Raw genomic sequence first — 24,749 nt, 5'->3', positions numbered from 1 at the left:
ACAGTCGGTCTATTAATAAATGAAGCAAAGAACAAAATTAATGTTGACTAAATATGAGTCAGTGAACTCCTTTTTGCAAAAAATCTGTCTTCAACAAGAAGCAGGTAAAGGATTACTTATCAAAACAGAATGTACCCCCAAACAACGGTCTGACATGGTACAGCTTGGGGGTAACTCTCTATATAGATGTGCTCTGGGAAAACCTGTTACAGTAGAAACTTAGAGTCACAAACACCAGAAATACAAACTGATCACTCAACACACAAAAGTATGCAATCAGGCAGCAGAGACCAACCCATCCACCAGTAAATAATGTACAATATAGTACTGTGTTAAATATAAACTATCAAAAAAGGGACAGTCTAACACAAGATTTGACAAGGCAAGGAAACTGTTTCTGCGCTTGTTTCATTTAAATTAAGATAGTTAAAAGCAACATTTTTCTTCCTCATAAAGTTAAAGTAAAGTTTCAAAGCTATACTTAGTCAATGTTCAGTGGTAAACTTTTGAATAACCAAAGTTACAAACACTTCAGAGTTACGAACAACCTCCAGACTCAGGGGGTGCGTCTAGACTACATGGCTCCGTTGACGGAGCCATGTAAAGTAGTTTACTCGACATAGTCAAAGAAGCGGGGATTTAAATAATCCCCGCTTCATTAAAATAAAAATGGCCTCCACGCTGTGCCAACAATCAGCTGATCCGGCACAGCGTGGCAGTCTAGACGCGGCGCAGTCGACAAAGGAAGTCTTTGCCGACCGCTCCAATATGCCTCGTGAAACACCTCTAGACTGCCCGCACAGCGCAGAAGCCATTTTTATTTTAATGAAGCAGGGATTATTTAAATCCCCGAATCCCCACTTCTTTGACTATTCCGAGTAAACTACTTTACATGGCTCCATTGATGGAGCCATGTAGTCTAGATGCACCCAGGGTGTTCATAACTCAGAGGTTCTATCCTATATATTACATTCAATTCTAGGTACCACATTTCCAGAGGGATATTGGCAAACACTGGAGGGGCTTCAGCGACGAGCAATAAAAATTACCATGGACTGAAGATATTGTTTTATGAAGAAAGATAAAATGATTAAATATGTACAACAGTGGTTCTCAACCAGTGGTACAAATATACTTGGAGATATGCAGAGGTATTCCAGGGATACATCAACTCATTTAGATGTTTGCCTAGTTTTATATCAGGCTACGTAACAAGCATTAGTGAAGTCAGTACAAACTAAAATTTCACACACTTATTTGTTAATACTGTTCTATGTACATTATACACTGAAATGTAAGTACAATATTTGCATTCCAATTGATTTATATTTAATTATATATTAAAAATGAGAAGGTAAGTAATATTTCAATATTGTGCTGTGACATTTCTACATTTTTCAGTCTAATTCTGTAAAGCAAGCAGTTTTTAAGTGAGGTGAAACCTGGGGTATACGCCAAACAAATCAGACTTCTGAAAGAAGTACTTGGAATATTTGCAAGAGCCGTGATTTCATCGATGCAGATAGTCTCGCCACTGATGCAGATCATAACTTTTCCACACCATCCTATTTTGCACAGTACCGTATTTTCCGGCGTATAAGACGACTTTTGATGCTAAAAAACATCCCCCAAAAATCGGGGGTCGTCTTATACGCCGGGTATACAGGCGGCGGGGCAGCCCAGCCCAGGTGCGCCTGGGCTGCCCCGCCGCCCGAGCCCCTCCGTGGCTTTGCAAAGCCGCAGAGGGGCTCTGGCGGCGGGGCAGCCCAGGCGCACCTGGGATGCCCCGCTGCCGGCTTCCCCCGAGGCTTTGCAAAGCCGCCAAGGGACTCCGGCGGCGGGGCAGCCCAGGCGCGCCGGGGCTGTCCCGCTGCCGGGGCGTCCTCAGAGGCTTTGCTCTGGCAAAGCCTCAAAGGCGCGGGACCCGCCGCTGCTGCGGCTTTGCTCCCAGTGCCTCTGGTCTGCTGGGGACCGTCTCCAGCAGACCAGGGACACCGGGAGCAAAGCTGGGGAGGCGGAGGGGCGCTGGGGTATAAGACGAAAACCTATCTTTTAACTAAACAATTAGAGGGTCGTCTTATATGCCCAGTAGCCTTATACGCCAGAAAATACGGTACTCATCCATGTCCTTCCATGAATCTTCCATAAAGGAGCCACCCATTAAAATTCTACTCTGTTGCCTCATTGTGGCATGGAGGTAAACCCGGTCTCTCGAAGGCTATGCCAGCGAAGCGTAAGCTCCAGCAGCTTCTACCAAGTTGGAAAGGTTTCATAGAATCATAGGACTGGAAGGGACCTCAAGAGGTCATCGAGTCCAGCCCCCCGTTTCAAGTATAGCCCTGGCGGCAGACTGTGTGTCCATACCGTCCAAGGACCAGCCTAGCAAAATACAGAGAGGTTCATCACCAGAGGGCTGGTCATCAGGTGACGATTTGGCCACAGCAGCTATGAATACTACGAAAGGGGTCCAGTAGTCTAAACAGGTTGAGAACCACTGATGTACAGTACAGCAAGTGAAGAAAAGGACACATGACAGAAGAATATTTGAAAAGTACAAACATCAAACAAAAAAGAGCAATTACACATAGAGATATTAGAATGATATTAAGAGAAGGAAAAAGGGGAATTCTAGGAAAAAATGTCTAAAAAGACCTATGGAACAAGTCCCAAGCAAAGTAACAGAACCTATATTAAAAAAATTACACCCAGATCCAGCACAAGAAAATGTACTGGAAGAAGGACTGGATAATCTAAAAGGTTTTTTTCCACCTCTAAATTTTCCAATTCTATTATTTTATTGAATAATTTTTTCATGTAGGTTAGTTCAAACACTAAGTACTATGTAAATGCTAATAATTATTTTGCTGTTACCAAAAATACAGCATCGTTTTAGCAAATTTTTTAAAGGCATGGTATAAAAGTAAAAGGAAAAAATAATTGAAATGATCAGATTTATTCCTGAAGAAATTCTACTAAAATTTTTCTTCCTTCAAAAAGATAAATCAAAGAAAAAGCTGAATAGGGAATACACATAAAAAGTGTTTTAAAAATGAACTCAAAAGCATTTCTTTTGAAAACCTTAGTGATATACAACATTGAATTAACAACATCAAGGAAAACATTATCAAAATATAGAGTAACCCTTAAAATAAAAATGCAGCAGTTTAAATGTTGTCAACATCTCTCTTTCAAGCAGGCATTGAATGAAAGCACTGCATTTTTCAGTGTTTGACCAAAAATACAAATGGATTTCTCTAAATTGACTACAGGCTACTAAAATTAACATGAATGTGAATAGGCTGTCAGTAAACAGAGTTTTATTCTCTTGTATAAATCATGTTATTCAAAAGGCACATTATTTTTCCATATACAGATCATACTCAAATGTGCCCTGCAAAGATGGGTCCCCATCCTGCCACTGACACCCTTGTGAAGCCCTAAGCCAATGGCCACCTCCATACATCCAAAGGTCTGTCTGCAGGATTGGGCCCCTGATTTCTAAATACCACTCAGATTTAGGCCATCCAGACAAAGAAAATAAGGTATGTTTAGCAAATGTACAAATCAACATGTGTGAGTGTATTTTTAAACACCACCTAGCATCTAGCTTTGACAATAACAGTAGTGTTTAAAAGTTACCCTGTCTTTGGTTTGGTCTACCTTTAAAACTTAAACCATAAGAACATAAAAGCATAATAGTGATAGAAATGTAGCCGTGTTAGTCTGGGGTAGCTGAAGCAAAATGCAGGACAATGTAGCACTTTAAAGACTAACAAGATGGTTTATTAGATGATGAGCTTTCGTGGGCCAGACCCACTTCCTTAGATCAAATAGTGTCTTCCACTATTTGATCTGAGGAAGTGGGTCTGGCCCACGAAAGCTCATCATCTAATAAACCATCTTGTTAGTCTTTAAAGTGCTACATTGTCCTGCATTTTGCTTTATAAAAGCATAAGTATCCTGTTTTCCGACAGTGGCAAATGCCAAGTGATTCAAATGAATGAACACAGCAGGGTATCCACCTCCAATCATCTAGTCCTAGCTTCTGGAAGTCAGAGACTTAGGGACATCCAAGAGCATAGGGTTGCCCCCCCACCTCTGCCCCCCAAATATTGCAGATAACAGCACGGATGGACCTATCCTATATGATGGGGTGGCCAAGCTTACTGACACTCTGAGATGCATACCACAATCTTCAGAAGTTTAAAAGCCAGGTGCACCTGTTGGGGTTTGAGGCTTCAGCCCCAGGGGTTGTGTCTGCTGGTGCTTGGGGCTTCAACTCACCACAGAGTGTCCTGCCAGGCATCAGTGCACCTGCTGGGGCTCAGGATTTCAGCCCCGCAGCAGAGCGTTGGGCCTAGAGCAGAGGTTCTCAATCTATGTCCTGAGAGCCACTTGGGACCCAGTCAGCACAGAGCTGCGATCCATGTGACTTCCTCAAGGCCATACAGCTAGTATAGACATTGTGTGGACATAACCCACATAACACAGAGAGAGCAGTATATGCAATGCACAATGGCAAATAGGTTGAGAACCATGTGGCTAGTGGCTTCTGCTCTGTGGGAGGGGAGAGGTATTCTCAGGGCTTCAACAGGAGGTACCTGACAGTGCTTGAGGTTTCAGCCATGCTCCTGCTGAAGGAGCTTGCAGGGATTTCATTTATAGCACTATATTTTTAATTTTACCTAACAACCTCACTTTTGTGTGGCTCCTTTTTCTAAATTTAATTGATACCATGGTGGGCTGCTTTGGTGTTTTCCCTGCCATACTGATGTGAAATTTAATTAAATTATAGTCACTATTACAAGCAGTTCAACTATATTCACTGTGCTCCACTTAGGACTAAATCAAGAACTGCCTCTTCTCTTGTGAGTTCCAGGACTAGCTGCTCCAAGAAGCTTTCACAGTGTAGCCAAACTCTTTATCTACATTAGGTGCTAAGTACTGTTTGAAGCCTTGGGGCATGTCTACACTGGGGAGTTATTTCTAAAATAAATCCCCTTATTTTGAAATAACGTGAGGAGAGTCCACACTACGGGCATGTCTACACAGCAGAGCTAAACTCAAAATAAGCTACACAACTTAAGCTACGCTAATTGCATAGCTTAAGATGAAATAGCTTGTTTTGACTTTTAGCTCTGTCTACACGTCACTTATTTCAAAATAGAGCACAATTCCCCAGACTTCCTCATACAATGAGGGTTACAGGAGTCATAGTAAGAAGCCAGTTATTTTGAATTTATTTTGAAATAGCGGGCTTGCTGTATAGATGCACACTACGTTATTTTAAAATAACTGGTGTTATTCCAAAGTAATGCTTCTTTATAGACATAGCCTATCAAGCCTGTTATTTCAAAATAATGGGCTTGTTATTTTGAAATAACTACTCCTGCTTGTGAAAGAGGAATATGTTTATTTCAAAACAGTTTTTTCAGGAGTTATTATTTTGAAATAACCTAGTAGTGTAGTCATAACCTTAGAGGACAGAGAAAAAACACCTTGACCTAGTTTCTCTTTAAACCTTAGGTTAATACAGCTACAACTAAAGCACTCAGGGGAATGAAAAATCCATACACCTGTGCATTGTAGCTACCATCTAATCCCCACTATAGAGGCAGCTAGACTGACAGAAGAATGCTTTTATTGACTGGCTTTGGGAGATGATGTTCCTACAGTGAATGTCCTGTTCTTATGTTCTTAAGTGATGGAAAAACACCTTCCATCACTGTCATCTGCGTCTACACTTTGGGACTGCAGCAGTATAGCTTTGGTGGCATACATATACCATGGCAGCTCCTGTAGCGTAGACATGGCCTGAAATGATAGCAAAAAATGATTCCCTCTTATTAAAATCTAGGGAACAAGGGCAGATACGTGGAACCCTATTGTTTTACACATTGTAGTGATGATGGTCTACTGTCGTATCACATGATACATTACCAAAACCAGCAGCTTCTAAAAGGAAACCAATCTCTCTCCAGTGCTGCAACTTTATTTAGTAAACGTACTTTAGGAAGACAAACCCCCTGTGCAATCATGAAGGCTGTGTCTAGACTACAGGCTTCTTTTGGAAGAAGCTTTTTTTGGAGGAGATCTTCCAAAAAAACTTCTTCCGAAAGAGGGCGTCCACGCTGCAAAAGTGCATCGAAAAAGCAATCTGCTTTTTTGAAAAAGAGCGTCCAGACTGAATGGACACTCTCTCACATGTAAGCTGTGATTACTATGGACAGAATGGCCACCAGGGCACCTGTGTTTTTTCCTCTTCTTCCGAAAGAACTCCTTCTTCCCTGTCTATACATGCCTTTTTGCGAAAGAGCTCTTTTGCAAAAAGGCTTCTTCCTCGTAGAATGAGGATTACCTATGCTGGAAAAACCCCTCTGTTCTTTCAATTTTCTTGCAGAAGAACGCAATTGCGGTGTGGCCATTCCTCAAGTTTTGTCGGAAAAACGGTCGTTTTTCTGACAAAACTCTGTAGTGTAGTCATACCCTGTGATCCAAAAAAAACCAGTAAGTGGTCAGCCACTGTCTGGGCACCTTTCTTATTTCTGGTCTTTTATTTTATTTGTTTCTTGCCATGAAATTTAAATCTTCATATTCACTAGAGTGGCTTATTATAACTGCTACACAGCTGGCCCAAAGGCAAGAAGAGTACAGAGAAGATAAACAGCTTTTTTTCTACACTTTGTAAACTCCTTGCCCTCAACTCCCACTTACCTTTCTCCGTGAAATCATCTTTGTACAGGATAGACAGGCGGAATTCTTGTAACATGCTTGTTATTAAAATGATTCACTTGAGGAATGGAACAGAGGCTGGGGCTGAATGGAAGTGCATTTAACAAATTAAGCAAGGGCAACAATTGTATAGAACTAAACCAACCTCCCAGGGAAGATTTCTTACTAAAAAAAAATACATGTGCATTTGAAATGTGGCAAAACATGAATTAACACTGCTGGGCTCTAATTTCATTTTGTCTATGGGGGAAACTTGCCTTATCACACTCTTTCAATTGAGATGGAGTCAAAATTAGTTGGATGGGGCAAAAGGAGAAGAGTCAAAAGTTTTCTTAGTGAGGGATTTTTATTTCTGTGTTTCTTTTGGCTATCAATCTAATTAATGCAGGCAGTTAATTGGATAAATGGCCAAAAGGAACTGAAATAAGATTCCCACAATATTAAAATTATACAGTTAACTTTTTTCCCTTTTCTTCTCCCCAATCCTGGGATTATGTGTGTGTGCATGCACCCTCCTTTCTTTTTTATTGTAGCGGTCCATCTTTTGCATTGGCATTCCCTGGCCCTTTGTCTTTTCCTTAGTGGATCCTCTGGGTATGTCTAGACTGCATCCCTCTGTCAGGAGAGGGATGCAGATTAGGCAGGTCGACACTGCAAATGAGGCAGAGATTTAAATATCCCGTGTCTAATTTTCATAAAAATGGCCACCATGTTTTGCCGCCTCAGCGCTTTGTTGGCAAAAAGTGGCAGTCTAGAGGGGGATCTGTCAAGAAAGAAAGCCTTTTTCAACAGATCCCTTATGGCTCCTGAAAGGAGGTTTACAGGATCTGTCGAAAACGGCTTTCTTTCTAGACAGATCCCCCTCTAGACTGCCACTTTTTGCTGACAAAGTGCTGAGTCGGCAAAACACGACAGCCATTTTAATGCAAATTAGGTGCAGGCTATTTAAATCCCTGCCTCATTTGCAATGTTGACCTGCCTAATCTGCATCCCTCTGCCGACAGAGGGATGCAGTCTAGAAATTCCTTCAGTGTCCCTTTGTATGGTTCTACCTGCCTCCCGTCTTTCCTATCCATACTTAGCTTCCTAATAGTTTTGCTTCTTAAGACCAGCACTGGTGGAAAAGGTATTAAACTTGTATCTAAACTTCACATGCAGCTAGCTAACTGTTGAAATCATTAGAGCAGCTTTGTCTTCTCAGTAAGGATGTTAAGGACTAGTCAACTATCCAATAAGCAAAAGCTTATCGGATAGTGAGTCAACTAGTTGATTACCCCTTTCCCCTTTGCTACCTCTATCCGATAGAGGCAGCAAAGGGGGGTGGGATGAGGTACTTCAAAGGGGCAGCCCTTTGAAACACCAGGGCGGCGTTTCTAAGTGGCGCTCTGGAGCCCGGAGTCAGCTGGGGACTCCCCAGCTGATCCGGGACTCCACAGCACTTCCATGGACTCCGGGATCAGCTGGGGAGCCTCCAGCTGATCCCGGGTTCTGGGGTAATGCTGCGGGGAGCCCCGGCTCCACGCGGCATATCAAATCCGCAGTGCAGCATAGAGCCTGGGGTCAGTGGAGGACTCTGAGTCCCATGCTGACCCCAGGCTCCATGCTGCACTGTGGCTTTGAAATGCACATGCCCATTGGGAACTCTTGTCCATTTCAAAGCTGGCACACCGTGTGCAGCCCAGAGTAAGCGGGACTTCCCGCTGGCCCTGGACTGCAGGCAGAGTTCTGCATTCCTGCAGCAAGAGGCTTTTGTACATTTCAAAGGAGGAATGAGAAAGTGCCTATTGACTAGTCGAGTAGTCGATGGAAATTCCATCGACTACTTGACTAGTCAATTAACCGCTAGTTAACATCCTTACTCCTCAGTGCTAGAGACAGAGTATGCAGTAAAGCAAAGTTTGATTTTCCCAAATAAGCATTTATTTGTAGTTTATGGATCCAATCACAGGATCAAGGCCTGCCTTTGTTTTATTATTATTATTGGTATTACATAGTACCTAAAGGCTTGAACCCCACTGGGGCATGCACTTTACAAACATGTAACGAAGAAAAAGTCCCTTCTCTGAATGACTACATTCTAGGGTGGGTTTTTTTGGTTTTGGAGTTGATGCATTAGGGCAATCACAAAGTCCCTACTTTCTCAAATTCTTAAGTAAGGGTACGTCTACACTACAGCGCTAGTTCGAACTAACTTAGTTCGAATTACTTGATTCAAACTAAGCTAATTCGAACTAACGCGTCTAGAACTAAAAACTAGTTCGAATTAGCGTTTTGCTAATTTGAACTAGCAAGTCCACATTGAGTGGACTCTGAACAGGGCTTAAGGATGGCCGGAAGCAGTGCCGGCAGGGCATAAGAGGAGGACTTAGAGCATGGAGATGCTGTCTCAGGCTAGCCGAGGGCTGCGCTTAAAGGGTCCCGACCCCCACCCCGGACACACAGTTCTAAGGGGTGCCCCGCTTGCAAAGAAGTTCTGGCTTGGAGTGCCCGGAGTACCCACACTGGGCACATCACACCACTTGGCCATCAGCCCAGCTGCACTTGCCGCAGGCTGCCATCTGGGGAGAGGGGGCAATTGGGGGGCTGCAGGAGAGCTTCCACCCCCAGAAGCCCGCAGAGCCAGCCCAGTCCTCCCCATCGGGGGGTCGTACCCCATTCCTCCCTCACCTCCTTCCACTTACCCTTCCCTAGCCCCCCTTCTTATTGATGTACAAAATAAAGATAACGTGTCTTCCAAAATGGAATCTGTCTTTATTGAACAAAACTGGGGGAGACTGGGAAAAGGAGGTGGGAGAGGGGAAGAGAGAGGCTGGGAGAGGGGAGGGCAACTAAAATGATCAGGGGTTGGGAACAGGTCCCAGATGAAGAGAGCCTAAAGAGACTGGGACTTTTCAGCTTAGAAAAGAGGAGACGGAGGGGGGACAGGATAGAGGTCTCTAAAAGCAGGAGTTGGGTGGAGAGGGTGCATACAGAAAAGTTCTTCATTAGTTCCCATAAAGAAGGACTAAAGGGGACACCAAAGGAAAGGAATGGGTAGCAGGCTTCAAACTAGTAACAGAAAGTTGTTCTTCACAAAGCAAAGAGTCAACCTGTGGAACTCCTTGCTGCAGGAGGCTGTGAAGGCTACAACTAGAACAGAGTTGAAAGGGAAGTGAGATCAAGTCATGGAGGTTGGGTTCATGGAGTGGTATTAGCCAGGGGGTAGGAGTGGTGTCCCTGCCCAAGGTTTGTGGAAAGCTGGAGAGGGATGGCACGAGACAAATGGCTTGGTCACTGTCTTCGGTCCATCCCCTCCAGGGTCCCTAGGGTTGGCCGCTGTCGGCAGACAGGCTACTGGGCTAGATGGACCTTTGGTCTGACCCAGGACGGCCATTGTAAGCTCAGGGCTCAGGGTCAGGGGGTCTCAGTGGACCACCTTGATTCTCTTGCACACCTGCTCCTGGGTGGCCAGGCTGGCAGCTCTCCTGCCCTAGCCAGACACTTTCCTGTGCCTAGTGTGGAGATCGTGGACGAGGTCCACGATGTCTGCACTAGCCCAGGTGGGTGCCCGCCTCTTGTGGTCCCGGGCAAGCTCCCGGGAGTCGCCAGCCTGGTCCCGGGAAGAGGGGGAGGGCTGGGGGGCATCGGGTGGGTGGCTCGATCCGTGCCAGGTGCAGGGTCTGCTGGCTGGGTGCTGGCAGGCTTGCACCTGGCACGGGCACCGTAGCCAGCCTGTGCTCCTTTAAGGGGTCCGGGGCCGGGAGGGGGGCAATAGAGTTTCCCTGGTGTTGGCCAGAGTGGCCACCAGGGAAAGCTGGGGAGGGCTAGCTTCCCACTAGTTTGAATTAAGGGGCTACACACCCCTTAATTCAAACTAGCTAGTTCGAACTAGGCTTAATCCTCGTGCAATGAGGTTTTCCTAGTTCGAACTAAGCGCTCCGCTAGTTCGAATTAAGTTCGAACTAGGGGAGCGCTAGTGTAGCGCCTATGAAAGTTAGTTCGAACTAACGTCCGTTAGTTCGAATTAACTTTGTAGTGTAGACATACCCTATGAAGGAAATGCCTGCCCAGGCCCTCTCCCCACTGGGGAGAAGCCAAAAGCAATGCATGGGTAGGGGCGGGGCAGGTTGATGCAGGATCATATGCCCCTCACCTGATTTTTTTGCCAGGGTTTGCTAGTCCCGTTCGGTCACATGATGCCTCTAGCCCCACTCCCTGCACAGCAGTCCCCGGAGCTGGTAAGCTGGAATTTGCAGCCATGAGGTGAGGAAGCAGCAAGCAGCTGGGAACAGCAGGGAGAGCTGCTGCTTTTTGGAGTTGCCTCTTCCTGCAGGGCTGAAGGAGTGGCCCCTTCCTTGCTGTTGGTTCTCCACAGTGAGCTAATACTGGGGAGCTGCAGGGAGGGGCTGCTGGGAATAGGAGGGGGCATACCTTGGGGTATGACTCAACTGGTTGTGGATGGATGGAGGAAATATTTAAATTGTGTCCCTATCTCAGCAGGCACCAGTCATTTTTGGCAGAAGCCCCCAAACTTCCATCCACCCCAGCCTGATTGGTGGAGAAAGAGAATGTTGGGGGCTCTGGAAGCCACACTTGAATTGTAAAAAAGATGTATGCAGATAACAGGCTGTAGTTTGGTCACACGTAGTAAATTTTGTAGCATTGTATAGAGTTGGAAAAAAACCATAAGAATTGCCTCCTTAACCAAAATGTTGTGTCTATTTGAAATGAGCATGCAATGCTTACCTTTTCTTTTGATTTAATGAGAACAGAAAAGTGCCTCAACACCAAGGGGCCATCTAAGCTGTATGTGAAGTTAACGTTTTCAAAGGCTATTACACCTTGGCTTGGCCATTCAGCCGATGGGCGTTTGTTGGACTCCCAAGGAGCTTCCTTTTCAAGTTCCGTGTATTCCATTACTCTTTCGACTGAGATCATCTAGAAAAAAAAAGTTATAAAAGCAATAAATTCAATCTCGTTTGAAGCTTGCATAGCATTTTGATTATTTAAAAAAGTTAGGAAATGACACCAGACATTTTCTTTCCATCATATGAGAGAGAAAGAGAGAGAGGACAAGCCATGGTATTGTCCTATTTTTATTAGATAGGATATCAAGTCTTGCCTCCTACTATAGGTCCTGACCCTGCACAACATTTAAACATGTACTTAATTTTAATTGATTGAATATAAGTATTAATTTGAGGTCAGTGGGATTATTCACATGTTTAAGTGCTTTGTAGGACTGAAGCCTTATTTCTACATGATAGGCTGCCTTTCTGCTGGGCATCTATAGGAGAAGTGCTATAGAATCAGACTTACATCTGAGCTACAGGAAGACACAGCCTATTAGCAGTATCATGGATAAGTTGATCACTTTTGTGTGTGCTGAGCCACCACCATCTCTGGGATTTCACCAAAGAACTTGTCCCTTGCAACTCTGATTACTATTATCATGTGCTTGGAATGAATGTCTATAATTCAGCAGCAGAACCAAATCAGTATGTTGGTAACTATGATAGTGGCTAGATAGCTAGCAGGATTTTTTGTCATATCCACAGATATACAATGATGAAACAGGCAGCAAGATTTATTGATAAGTGAGATTTTATGGGTTATCAATAAATAGAAAAAACTAACTAACTAATGGAACAACCCTCTCCTCAAATTTAAGATGTTTGAGCTACTTGTCACTCTCTGCCAATATGGAAAGCAGTGCAGTTTTGGCCATGGGGTACCATTTCCCCCTTTCAACAGATTCATGAATCAAAAATTGTAAGAAAAAATATTTTTTCTTCATACATTGTATTTCACCTTAATTGGCTTAAACCACTTCATGTATGAACTATGAAGACATCATTGTAACAGTACTCAAAAGATGTATCTTGACTGCAGTGGATCCAGGGACAGAGTCAGCCTCAGAAAATAAGCCATGGACTAGCAAGTTCTCCATTCTGGACCTCTCCCACCAGTTGAAAACACATGAGAAACAGAATACAATAAGAAAAAAAAATACTAGCAAAGGAGAGCTAAGTAGGACAAAAACACAAAACCTGAGATTCTTCTGAGTCATGGAAAAATGGAGCTATTTACAGTAGCTTAGTAAATAAGTCTTATTCTATGATACTTCTAAATCTTCACCTCCCAAAAGAGTAATTCACCCCTCCTCCTCCCGAGAGCCCCACAATCTGAATTTCACTGATCCATATTGTGATAATTCAGACAAAAAGCCTTGATGCCTCTTCCCACTCATCAGAAAACATTTATCAGTACTGTTTAATTCATGCTTGCAATATGCTTTGAAAATACAGCAAGTTATATGGCATAAATGCTAAATACAAAATTATTAGCAGGGTGTTTTAGTTATCCTTTCTGTAATGTACAAGGTGTATTTACCAGAATGTTATAGTGACTCACCATAAATAACTGTAAATAAACCACACCTGTTAACAAAATGAGTAAGCAGATTTTGGAATGCAGTATCTTTTTATTGTGTTTGCTTACACATTACTTTTAAAATATTAATGTTCAACAAACAGTATCTTAGTAAATAGTATAAACTGATGTTCTACCACATACAAAATATATTTGGAAATTTACAAAATGTATCAGCCTTGAGTAGTAAGACTTGAATGAAGATTTAACACATCTTAAATATTTGTTAAATTTAAATTAACAGAGTCTAAGGTACTAGAAAGAAATAACTGGGTCTTTTCAATTCTGTTAATGGACAGATAACATGTCTAATGTTTCTTATATCACTTAACAGCAAAGAGATGTGAAAAATACCAAAACGAGCAAATTAATATTACCAGATTTTCAACTTCAGCACTTTGCCTGACTCCCCACTGGAACATTCCCATGAGACCGATTGCATAAGATAATGCCAAGCCAACCTGTCCTGCATCCAGAGCTGTACAGTAAGGGAAGGAAAAATCACATCTATGTAATGATACAAAACTCTAGTTAACGCCTCTTTCAAATTAATATGCCACTAAGTGGTAGAGCGAGACTGTCTCTTAGTCAGACCAGTTTAAATAGTGGCTCTGTGGAAAAAGTCTATTTTGTAAACTTTCTCAAATTATATTTGTGTTTGAAAATGAAGTGCTGCCTCTCCACACTCAGGCACCTTGTCTAAAAAAATTTTAAAAGCCCAGATTCAACAGAGCTTTTAAGCACATCGCTATTCAGTTAAGCAATTATGAGCCTTTCAATTAATTTCAAAGGCGTTTGATTAGGTCCCTAAACCTGTGCAAAGTGAACATAAAATGCTACTGAAGCACTTTGTTAGCATTTACATGGATCAAAAAAGAAGTGTCTGGAGGGTAAAATTTAGCTCACCCTTCTCATGTGGACACACTCATTTCAATGAATGGGTAAACTTGTGAGTAGGCTACACAGTGTTTGGTCCTAACATTAGACCAAATTCTCTTCTCATAGGGTGTATCAAGACTACAGGGTTTTTTAAAAAAAAGTGGCCTTTTTTAAAAAAAAACTTCCCCTGCATCTAGACTGCTGCTGTGTTCTTTTGAAAGTAAATCAAAAGAACGCAACAGTTTTTTCGACCGCGGAAAACCTCGTTTTACAGGGAATAACACCTTTTTTTGAAAGTGCTCTTTCGAAAAAAGGCGCTATGTAATGCAAACTGTGCTTTTTCGAAAGAGAGGATCCAGCGTCTTGCTTTTTCGAAAGTACTGGTTGTAGTGTAGACGCTCTTTTTCGAAAGAGGCTTTTTCGAAAGTATCTTTTGAAAAAGCCTCTTTCAAAAGAGGCTTGCAGTCTAGACTTAGCCATAGACTTTTTACATCAGCACAATTCCACTGGCTTCACAAAATCTACTTCTTATACTGATTGGAGAGATTAATCAAACACAGTGTTCTGATTTGTCTCCAAGTCTAATGACTTGAAACCTAGCTGGAAATCTTCTCTTTGATGCAATGCATATACGTTTATATGGTTTATCAAAAGGAAAAATAAAGGAATCAAAGAACAATAAATTAATACCCAAATTTCGTGTCCAAGATAACTTGCTTCCTTTGTATTTTGCCAAGCTATCTAGTACATTTATCCCAATTACAACCTGGGATGATCATATGAAAATACAGCATGAAAATAACAATGAATATAAAATTTCTTATAAGGTTTTCAGAGATTGGGCCCTCCCAGAATCCAAGACATTTGAGCTGCATCCCTGAAAGTTCAACCTGCTCTTTTTGGCCTAGTTTGCCACAACAAGAAGGGAAACAAATGTTGTTGTGCCCAAGAGGTCTTTAAAAGCTCCTTTAAAGAGTAAAGGCAAGATTGTAGAATCTGAAGCCTGCCTGCATCACTGGGGGAAAGATAATTTGGAAAGAATGGTAGGTTCATGGCCAGAGGAGATGTCTGAGCTGTCTCTAGTACTTACAGGAACAGAGGTGCAACCCAAATGTCTTGGGCTGACGGACTGATCAGGATCTAGAAAGAAACATCTGACTTAACTGCAATCCTTCAACAATTAGAGAAAGTAAATTCTGAAAAAGAACTAGGCAGTACTATAGATTGTAATTATAGCATTAATAACTAGAGTCTGTACTTACTCTTTGCAAGGAGCAGTGAACCAAAGGCAACCACTATAACAAAGATGGCACAAATGGCATCCAAGCGCACAGCAAACCATCGGGAGGTAGTCAAGAACAGAAACCAGGCCTCTAAAAGAGTTTTTTTAAGTCATAATAAGAACAACAAAATTGGGTAAAAATAAGTTCTATAGTGACTCCCATAATACAGCAATGTAAAAGCTAATTCCATGAGCTGCAAACAATATCATTGTCTTGGAAAGAGTTTGCATGTATTGATGATGATGATGCCCTGTCTTCCTTGCTAGCGCTGGCCAGTTTTCAAGTTTTACACTGTTACTACAGCTGAAACTGGTATATGAAACAGGAGTTGGAACAGAAATTAAATAATTTAGAACTTGATTCAAAGCTCCCTGAAACCAACATAAAAATCTTCATCGACTTCAACAGACTTTGGACTAGATACCTAGTACATTATCTAAAACAGCAGTACAATTTTCTTTAACATAACATTTTACATAGAGTATATCCCAACCTGCGTGTCAGAATTGAATATAACTAGTCAGTGCGGGTTATATGATATAAATCACGAAAGAATGCAGGATAGTCTTTATGATGAACATTAAAGTACTCAAACTTAGAGCCAAAACCAGAAGTCAAAATAGATACATGGTAAAATTCTGTATCACTTTGAAATCTGGGCTCAAATAAAATGTATTTTCATATAGCTAAATTCATAGTTATATGTTTTGAAAAAGGGAATTGGGGCCACAGCTACAAACTAGAGGAGTGTGTGCTGGAAAACAGTGACTCTGAAAAGGTTTTAGGTGTCATAATGGGTCAAAGAACTGAACATGAGCTTTCAGTGTGATGCTGTAGCAAAAAGGGCTAATGCACTCCTTGGAGGTATAAGCAGGGAGTAGTTAAGTAGGATATGGGAGGCAATTTTATGTCTGTGTTTATGGCATTGGTGAGACTGATACTGGAAGACTATGCACAGTTTATGTGTCCACATTTTCAAAGTATATTAAACTAGAGAAGGGGAAGAAAAAAGTCACAAATCGTTTAAAGGCTATGGAAAATGCCTTGCAACAAGAGACTTAGGCCAGGCCTCAATGGAAGAGAAAATTGATGCAAGATACACAACTTCAGCTACATGAATTGCGTAGCTGGAGTCAACATACCTTGCATTGAGTTGCTGGTTAGCCCCACAGTGGAAGGTCAATAGGAGAAACTCCCATTGACTTCTCTTACTTGTCGCAACTAGCTGATAGGGATGCCCTCAGCACTTAATTTAGTGGGTCCTCACCAGACCACTAAATTGAACACCAGAAGATCCAGAAGATCGACCTTTGTTGAAGTGAAGATGTGCTCTTTGAGAGCTCAATTTGTTCAGTTTATCAGAAAGAAGACTGAGAAGTGTTTTGATTACAGTGTATGTGTACCTGCATAGGAAGAAAATATCTAGTACAGTAATAGAAAGACATAACAAGAATCAATGGTTGAAAGCTGATATGAGATAAATTCTTCATATCAAGATTGAGTGACTTTCTGGGAGATAAATTTTAGCCAAACATAAACTACTGGACTCAGTACAGGAGCAGTAAGGTGAAATGTAATAGCCTGTAACATACACAAGGTAAGATTAGACAACCAAATTGTCTCTTTTTGCCTGAAACTCTACGACTCTACCAATTAACAGGAAAAAAGGGCAAACTATTATAGAATGCTTGGTGCAAACATAATTCAGATTACTTTTGCTTATAGAATATCAATACTGGAGACAAGAAGACATTAATCTACATTAATCTACAGGATTAACATGGCCAGGAGCTCTTAAAATTGCTCACACAAAAAAAGCTAAGAGGTAACAGATTTCTATATTGTTCAGGAGAATAATTTACACTAAATATTTTTGTACAGTTTTTAGGCCTGGTTTACACTACCCCCTCAGGTCAGTGTAAGGCTGCTTATACCCAATCTAATGATGTCAATGTTTGCTCTACAGCCTTCTCCCATCAATGTAAGTACTCAGCTACACAGACATTATAAGTTCACCTCCACAAAAGCCGTAGGTGTATTAAATGCAATGGTGTGTGTACATGGTGTTACCTACATAGGCTGTTAGCTGCCTTGGTAGTTTCACAGATTGCCATGAAATTGACATGAAAGTCAAACAGCTAGAGCCCAGTAGGGAGCAGCCAGTAGAGCTGAGAGACTGGATTCGCCGCTCCCCACAGCTGCCCCTCTAATAAGGGTGGAAGCGCTCCTGGTGACGACATACACCACTGACCCAATAAGGGTAGTGTGGTCATGCACCACCACAGTAATTACTGCAGTGAGTGTAAGTCAACCCAATATAGAGAATCATAGAAGATAAAAGTTGGAAGAGACATCAGGAGATCATCTAGTCCAACCCTCATATAGGTCAAGTGTTTAGTCTAGACACCTGAACTTGGTGGAAAAACGATACTTTAAATATATGTATTGGGTATAATTTAAAATGTTTATCTTAAATATTGTTATGATGCATCCTTGAATACCTGAAACTACTCAAGAGTACAAAGTGAATATTACAAATCCAGAAAGACCGAACACACTGCTATGAAATATACTAAAGAAGAGATATTGCCAGAGAGAGAGAGAGAGAGAGATTCAAATCAGTAGGAGCTGTGCATTTAAGCTGTATACTAGAGGGAGAAAGAATTTCCCTTTGAGAGAGCTACATATTTAGTTGTTCATGTCTACTCATGACAAACCCGAGTGAAGATCTTGGTGGGCATCAAATAATTCCTGGAATCTCTGCTCTGCCTTGAAAGCACGAATAGTCCAAAGTCCCTGGAGAGAAGATGATAAGTGGGAGAATACTGGACTTCGAGCTGGAAAGTAAATAAGACTAATTTATTGTAGCTGAAGGGCAGTGTTGATAATTCTTTGCATGATGCTAGTCTTTAATCCTACTTCTCTGCTTAATGACACAAGATGCTGAATCACATCTTTTAGAATAAACATAGTATTTTCAGCCTACTTTCCCATAGCTCAAGTATATCTATTTGGATGGCAAGACAGATTAATCTAATTCATTCAAAAATTCTTTAACAGTTATCATCAGACATGACTTTTTTCTTTGTTTCTTTCACTAATCATATAATGCACCCATTTTTTATCCTGATGCTCAAGCCTCAGACTCTGCTATTTAATGACAGTCAATTCAAAACTTACATTATTATGTGCAAATAGACCTGTAAGGACAAAATCCAGCAAATTACTTAAATATGTCCTTAATTTTAAATATATGATTATATAATTGACTTCAATGAGTTTAATTAAACCTAAGGTTAAGCAAGTGTGGAAGGATTTTGCTGGTTTGGGACCCTAGAAAACAAGGAAGCAATTTTCAAAACAGATAAAAAAATTCTGATTATCTGCAGAATTTTAGCATCTCATGTAATTGTTTTTCAGACTGAAGGCTTGTCTACACAGTCAAGTTCCTGTGCTGAAACTTTCTTGCTCAGGGTTATGAAAAATTACATCCCCTGAGTGCAGTAACTTGCCAGCGTAGAGGGGATCCCCACGCTGGGAGTTATGTTCCTCAGGGAGGTGCATTTCCCAACGTGCTGGGAGAGCTCTCTCACAATTCTGGAGCTGTGACCACACTGTCACAGTAGTGCTTTAATGCTGCAAGTATAAACAAAGCCTTAGAATCACATCTATCCAAGCAACGTACTTGTGGATTCCAGACGTTTAATGTCTCTTGCCGTGTCTAAGAAATACCGTCGAAGAAAAATGAAAAGAATACACAGTGGAACTAAAGGGATGAGCATCCAAGGGATCACTGCCACCGCCACAGCTACCACACCAAAAATCTGTAGGAGAGTCTGCAGCAGCACAGGTAAGAGAAAATATTAATTTCCTTATTCAGAAGATTCCGTTTACAACAAGCTCAGAACTAAAAGGTCAAATATTCAGACACAAAGATAATGTTCCAATTAAAAGGATAAACAACAACTTTCATATAACAACTAGGGCTGCAATTACTTTCATAATATAATAACAAGATTTAATGTTTTTCATATTTCAGATTGACCGATTGCAGAGTTTACTCTATATTTTCTTCATGATTTGTTCTGCCAGAGCCTAATGCGAGTTGTTGCAATCAACTTGAACCAACACAAGATGCTTGTTTTCATGGCACTGTTCCATTTGCTGTGACCCTGCAAAGAACTAACAGTGTATCTGATTTATGAAATGGACACCTTCAAGATAGATATTAGTTAATTGCTCTGCAGCCATGGAAAGAACCATATTGATGTATTTTTTAGTTCAGGTGAAAGGTTGGATTGAGCTTTGACAGAAACTCAGTTGTTGTTCTTTGAATTACCTTGCCCAACATAAACTAGAGATCTGGCTCCCTGGGAGTGCATTCAACTTTCTTTCCCTATGTAATTACTACTATAACAGGAAAGGTAACATCCAGGCTATGTCTAGTTTATTCGGCAAAGACAAAGAAGCGGGGATTTAAATAATCCTTGCTTCATTAAAATAAAAATGGCTGCCACACTGTGCTGACGATCAGCTGATCCGGCACAGTGCGGCAGTCTAGATGCGGCACGGTCGACAAAGGAAGCCTTTGTCGAGTGCTCTGGTAAACCTTGTTTATAAATTATGTACATGCACATGTGCACATGTATATGTACATGCACATGTACATGTACATGCAATATATACATTATTTATTTATAAAGTATATACAAGTACTTCTGTACTAATGTATTATGTACATTATAAAACATACACAAAAAATAGAAATTAAAAAAGGATGAGATAAAGATGAAATAAAACATATTTTTAAAATATTAATTTTATTTTATTTTATTTTATAATGGTAAATAAAACCTTTTTGCTCTCACTTAAAAATATTCTTATTAATAATACTAATATTTTTTACTGAGAACAATGTGATTGAATATGCCTCATTATTTTTGAAAATCTTGGTTTAACACTTTGTGATACAGCGATTCGAAGGTCTGGTTCTAAGTTCAGTCTATTTCGATACTTGGTTTTAATTGTTGTCACAGCTGAAAAAGAAACCTCACAAAGACATGGAAGATGTGGAAGAAGTGCATTGTTGGCTGCGCTTATTAAAACATGATACTCATTTTTCAATCCCATCCACCAATAATGCAAAGGTTTTTGTTGAAATTCGGCTAGTAAATTTCCATCTTCCCTGATGTCAATCACCTAATCGGAAGGTGCTGCATTTTTATATTTTTAACAAATGGGTTCAAAACCCACTGAAACTCTTCATTTGGAAGATTTTTAAACAGGTTAGAAAATTCTGTTTCCAAGTTTTTTAAGTGTGCAGAGAGTTTTTATAGGTGACACACTTACATCATTTTCAGCAACAAAATAACATAACAATGGAAACCTTTCCAAACATCTGTTTTCAAAATGCTCTCTCCATAGCACAAGTTTCTTTCGAAAAGCAGTTACTTTCTCACTCATTGTTAAAATGTCACCTTTACCTTGAAGGGACAGATTAAGTGTTTATTTTTTTGAAAATATCTGGTAGGAAGCATACTACTGATAGCCATTTGTCATCACAGAAAAGGTCAGCAAATTTGGAACACTTGTCTTGTTGTAAAAGAAAAATGCGTAACTCATCTTTAAGTTCGACAACTCTTTTAAGCACTTTGCCACGAGATAACCAGTGAACCTCTGTGTGGTACAAAAGATTTTCATGGTCACTTCCCATCTCATTACAAAGTATTGTAAAGATTCTACTACTTAAATGTCTTGTTTTTATAAAATTAACCACATTGATGACATCCTGTAGCACTTTGTGCACTTCTGACTCTAACTTCTTTGCTGCAATAGTTTGCCTATGAATGATGCAGTGAATGAATTTCACTTGTGGTGCTATCTCTGTAACCTTGCCCCGGAATCCTTTTTTTACTCCAGTCAAAGCAGCCGCTCCATCAGTGGTTACACTTACACAGTTTTTCGATAGACCATTGATTTTATTAAAGAAGTCATTTACTGTTAAGAATATATCTTCTCCGGTACATCTTTCCTTTAGTGGCACACAAAAAAGTAGTTCTTTGTGTATTTCATTATTGAAACAGAATCTAGCAAATACCATAAGCTGACACGTTAGAAACATCTGTACTTTCATCCAACTGTATAGCAAACCTCCCACGCTGCGTAATTTGTTCTAATACTTGTTTCTTCAAATCTTCAGCAATGTTTTCAATGCGTCTTCCAACAGTATTTGCTGACAAAGGAATGCATTTTAGTTTGTCACCATATTGTTTTCCGTGTATTATTTCAACCATTTTTACCACAGCAGGAAGAACAAGTGTTTCCCAAATAGTATGTGGCTTTTTGTCTTTCGCTATTAAGTAAGAAACCTCAAAAGAGGCTTCTAAACATTTATCATTAAGTTTAATGAAATTTTGTAAAGTACTGGATTGAATATCGCATGACTTTAAACAGTGCTGAAAAAATTGTAGAGGGTTGTCTTCATGTTCTGGATGCTTAGTTTTTAAGTGTCTTGCTAATCATGATGGCTTCATACTATCATTAGCTAAAATCACAAGGCACAATATAAACTTAGGGCGAGGTTCATCATTAACGATAGTGAATGTAAATCCATATTTCAAATAGTCTTCTTGATCATTTCAAATTTTTTTGGCCAAGTTCTTGTCAGATCTGATTAGATCATCAGTGTTTTTACCTCGCAATGTGGCTGATGAAGATCTCGTACTAGGAGTAGGATAAGTGTCAGCTCTGCCATTTTTCTTGTTGTTCGCTTGTGCTCACATTATTAGTACTATCTTCAATCTGCAGTTTCTTTGCAGGAATCTTTTTAAGCCACTTGTCCATTTTGTGAGGGTTAGTTTAGTTAAAACTAGATAATATAATCCATAAATCCACTTAACCGGGCACATGTAAACTGCAATACGTCGCAATACGCTGAAAGCAAATGAACGAGTGAGGGCGCCACTGTCAATCCTTCTGTGTTGTGGAACTCCCACTCCTCCCTCAGGATACCTCGCGTATCGTACGTGACATGTGACCATCTGACATACGGACCGAGGGTACCAGTGTCAATCCATATATTGACTATTAGTAACGCTTACTTTCTCTTATTTTTTTAGATAAAAAATAAATAGAAATAGAAATTCTAATATTTTTTTCCCACACCCCAATGGATCTTCTTGAACTCCCCCTGGGGTGGAAGCACCCCACTTTGGAGACCACTGTACTAGATTACCACAACAATGCAGGAAGAGCTGTTGTCCAGAAAATTAAACTCCTTTTTCTCTCATTTCTCCCATTTTCAGAACTAGATAAAATAATCCAAATTAACCAAAAAAGAAAAAAAGTGATATAAAATTAATACCAAAAGACAACCATGCTTCCCAAAGCAAGAAACGTTGCATCCCTTTTCTGTCCCTGAAAAATGCCCTCTTCTTTCAATGTATTGGATGACCCAAACTTCAGCCATTATTTTTATGGACAACTTATCTGAAACCTATTTCCTTAGCCTTGGACAAACCGTAAATATCTGCACCCAGATATAGTAAGAAATCCAAAAAGGGGTTTTATTTCCCACACCTCATACGTTAGAAGAGGTGAAAATGTTCAGAAAAGGCTTGATTAAAAAGAGTGTGATTTAAATTTCCAAAGACTATAGCCATATTGTTGGTACTGTTAACATGTTGGAAGGACATCAAGAAACGTTGAAGAAAGAAATACCCAACAACAAAGTTAAATTGCAGGCAGTAAACTTTGTTTTCTTGACAATATTCTCAAACCAAAGTACCAGGGCAGATGTCTAACTACATGGGTTTGTGAAGAACAAGTCATGCCAAACTAATCTGATAGCTTTCTTTGATAGGATAACGAGCCTTGTGGATAAGGGAGAAGCGGTGGATGTCATATACCTAGACTTTAGTAAGGCATTTGATACAGTCTCACATGATATTCTTATTGATAAACTAGGCAAATATAACTTAGATAGGGCCACGATAAGGTGGGTGCATAATTGGCTGGATAACCGTAGTCAGAGAGTTGTTGTTAACGGTTCTAAATCCTGCTGGAAAGGGATAACAAGTGGAGTTCCGCAAGGGTCTGTTTTGGGACCCGTACTGTTCAATATCTTCATCAATGATGTAGATATTGGGATAGAGAGTACACTTATTAAGTTTGCAGATGATACCAAACTGGGTGGGGTTGCAACTTCTTTGGAGGATAGGGACATAATTCAAAATGACCTTAGCAAGTTAGAGAAGGTCAGAGGTAAACAGGATGAGGTTTAATAAAGAGAAATGCAAAGTGCTCCACTTAGGAAGGAACAATCAGTTCCATACATACAAGATGGGAAGCGACTGTCTAGGAAGGAGCATGGCGGAAAGGGATCTAGGGGTCATAGTGGACCACAAGTTGAATATGAGTCAACGGTGTGATGCTGTTGCAAAAAAAGCAAATATGATTCTAGGTTGTATCAACAGGTGTGTTGTAAGCAAAACTCGTGAACTCATTCTGCCGCTCTACTCTGCACTAGTTAGGCCTCAGCTGGAGTACTGTGTCCAGTTCTGGGCGCCACATTTCAAGAAAGATGTGGAGAAATTGGAAAGGGTACAGAGAAGAGCGACAAGAATGATTCCTATACTGGAACAGGATACCATACTCCAAGAGGCTCTGGGAGACAGACCCATAGTCTCCTATAGACAACCACCTAACCTCAAGATGATTCTTACCAACCACCACAGGACATACCACACTAATACCAACCCTGGTACCTTCCCTTGCAACAAACCCCGTTGCCAGCTTTGTCCACATATTTATTCTGCTGATACCATTATTGGACCTAACCAAGTGAGTTATAAGATCAAGAACACATATTCCTGCGCATCCAGAAATATAATCTATGCTATCATGTGCCGAAAGTGTCCGTCTGCTATGTACATTGGACAAACATCTCAGACACTTCGCCAAAGGATTAATGCCCACAAAACAGATATCAGACAAGATCACAAAGAAAAAACAGTTTCTTGCCATTTCAACCAGAAAGGACACTCTCTCAATGACTTAACCACCTGCATTGTGCTACAAAGACCTTTTACATCTGCACTTGAAAGGGAATCCTCTGAACTGTCATTCATGTTAAAATTCGACACTCTCCAAAGAGGATTGAACAAACACTTGAACTATCTTACACATTATCAAGATAGCTTTCCCAATTATCACCTCTAATACCATTAACTCACAAACATCCCACTCTCCCCACAAACATCCCACTCTTCTCTAATATCGTCAATTCACAGACACTTACCTTCCTTCCTCCCCCCCCCCCTGCATCCCCCTCCTGTTCTGAAATGTGATTTGTCCTTTTCATATGTGTTCATTTTTTTAAATTGTATCCTTTGGTATATATGGTTGTGACTATTTTCTTCCACTATTTGATCTGAGGAAGTGGGT

General features: G+C 40.7%; 1 protein-coding gene across 1 annotated transcript in view; it reads right to left on the bottom strand.

Moving 5' to 3' along the window:
* Window positions 1-24,749, bottom strand: part of ABCC4 (ATP binding cassette subfamily C member 4 (PEL blood group)) — a 203,069-nt gene that overhangs the window by 51,614 nt on the left and 126,706 nt on the right. The window contains exons 21-25 of the mRNA XM_075918815.1: window positions 18,991-19,141; window positions 18,023-18,142; window positions 15,285-15,395; window positions 13,521-13,621; window positions 11,458-11,649 (exon numbers count right to left, since the gene is read on the bottom strand). Coding sequence (XP_075774930.1) covers window positions 11,458-11,649; window positions 13,521-13,621; window positions 15,285-15,395; window positions 18,023-18,142; window positions 18,991-19,141 — 675 coding nt within the window. The remainder of the gene's footprint in view (window positions 1-11,457; window positions 11,650-13,520; window positions 13,622-15,284; window positions 15,396-18,022; window positions 18,143-18,990; window positions 19,142-24,749) is intronic.

The sequence above is a fragment of the Pelodiscus sinensis genome, chromosome 1 (assembly GCF_049634645.1).
Source record: "Pelodiscus sinensis isolate JC-2024 chromosome 1, ASM4963464v1, whole genome shotgun sequence".
Taxonomy (NCBI): Eukaryota; Metazoa; Chordata; order Testudines; family Trionychidae; genus Pelodiscus; species Pelodiscus sinensis.
This window is presented reverse-complemented; position numbering and strand designations above follow the sequence as displayed.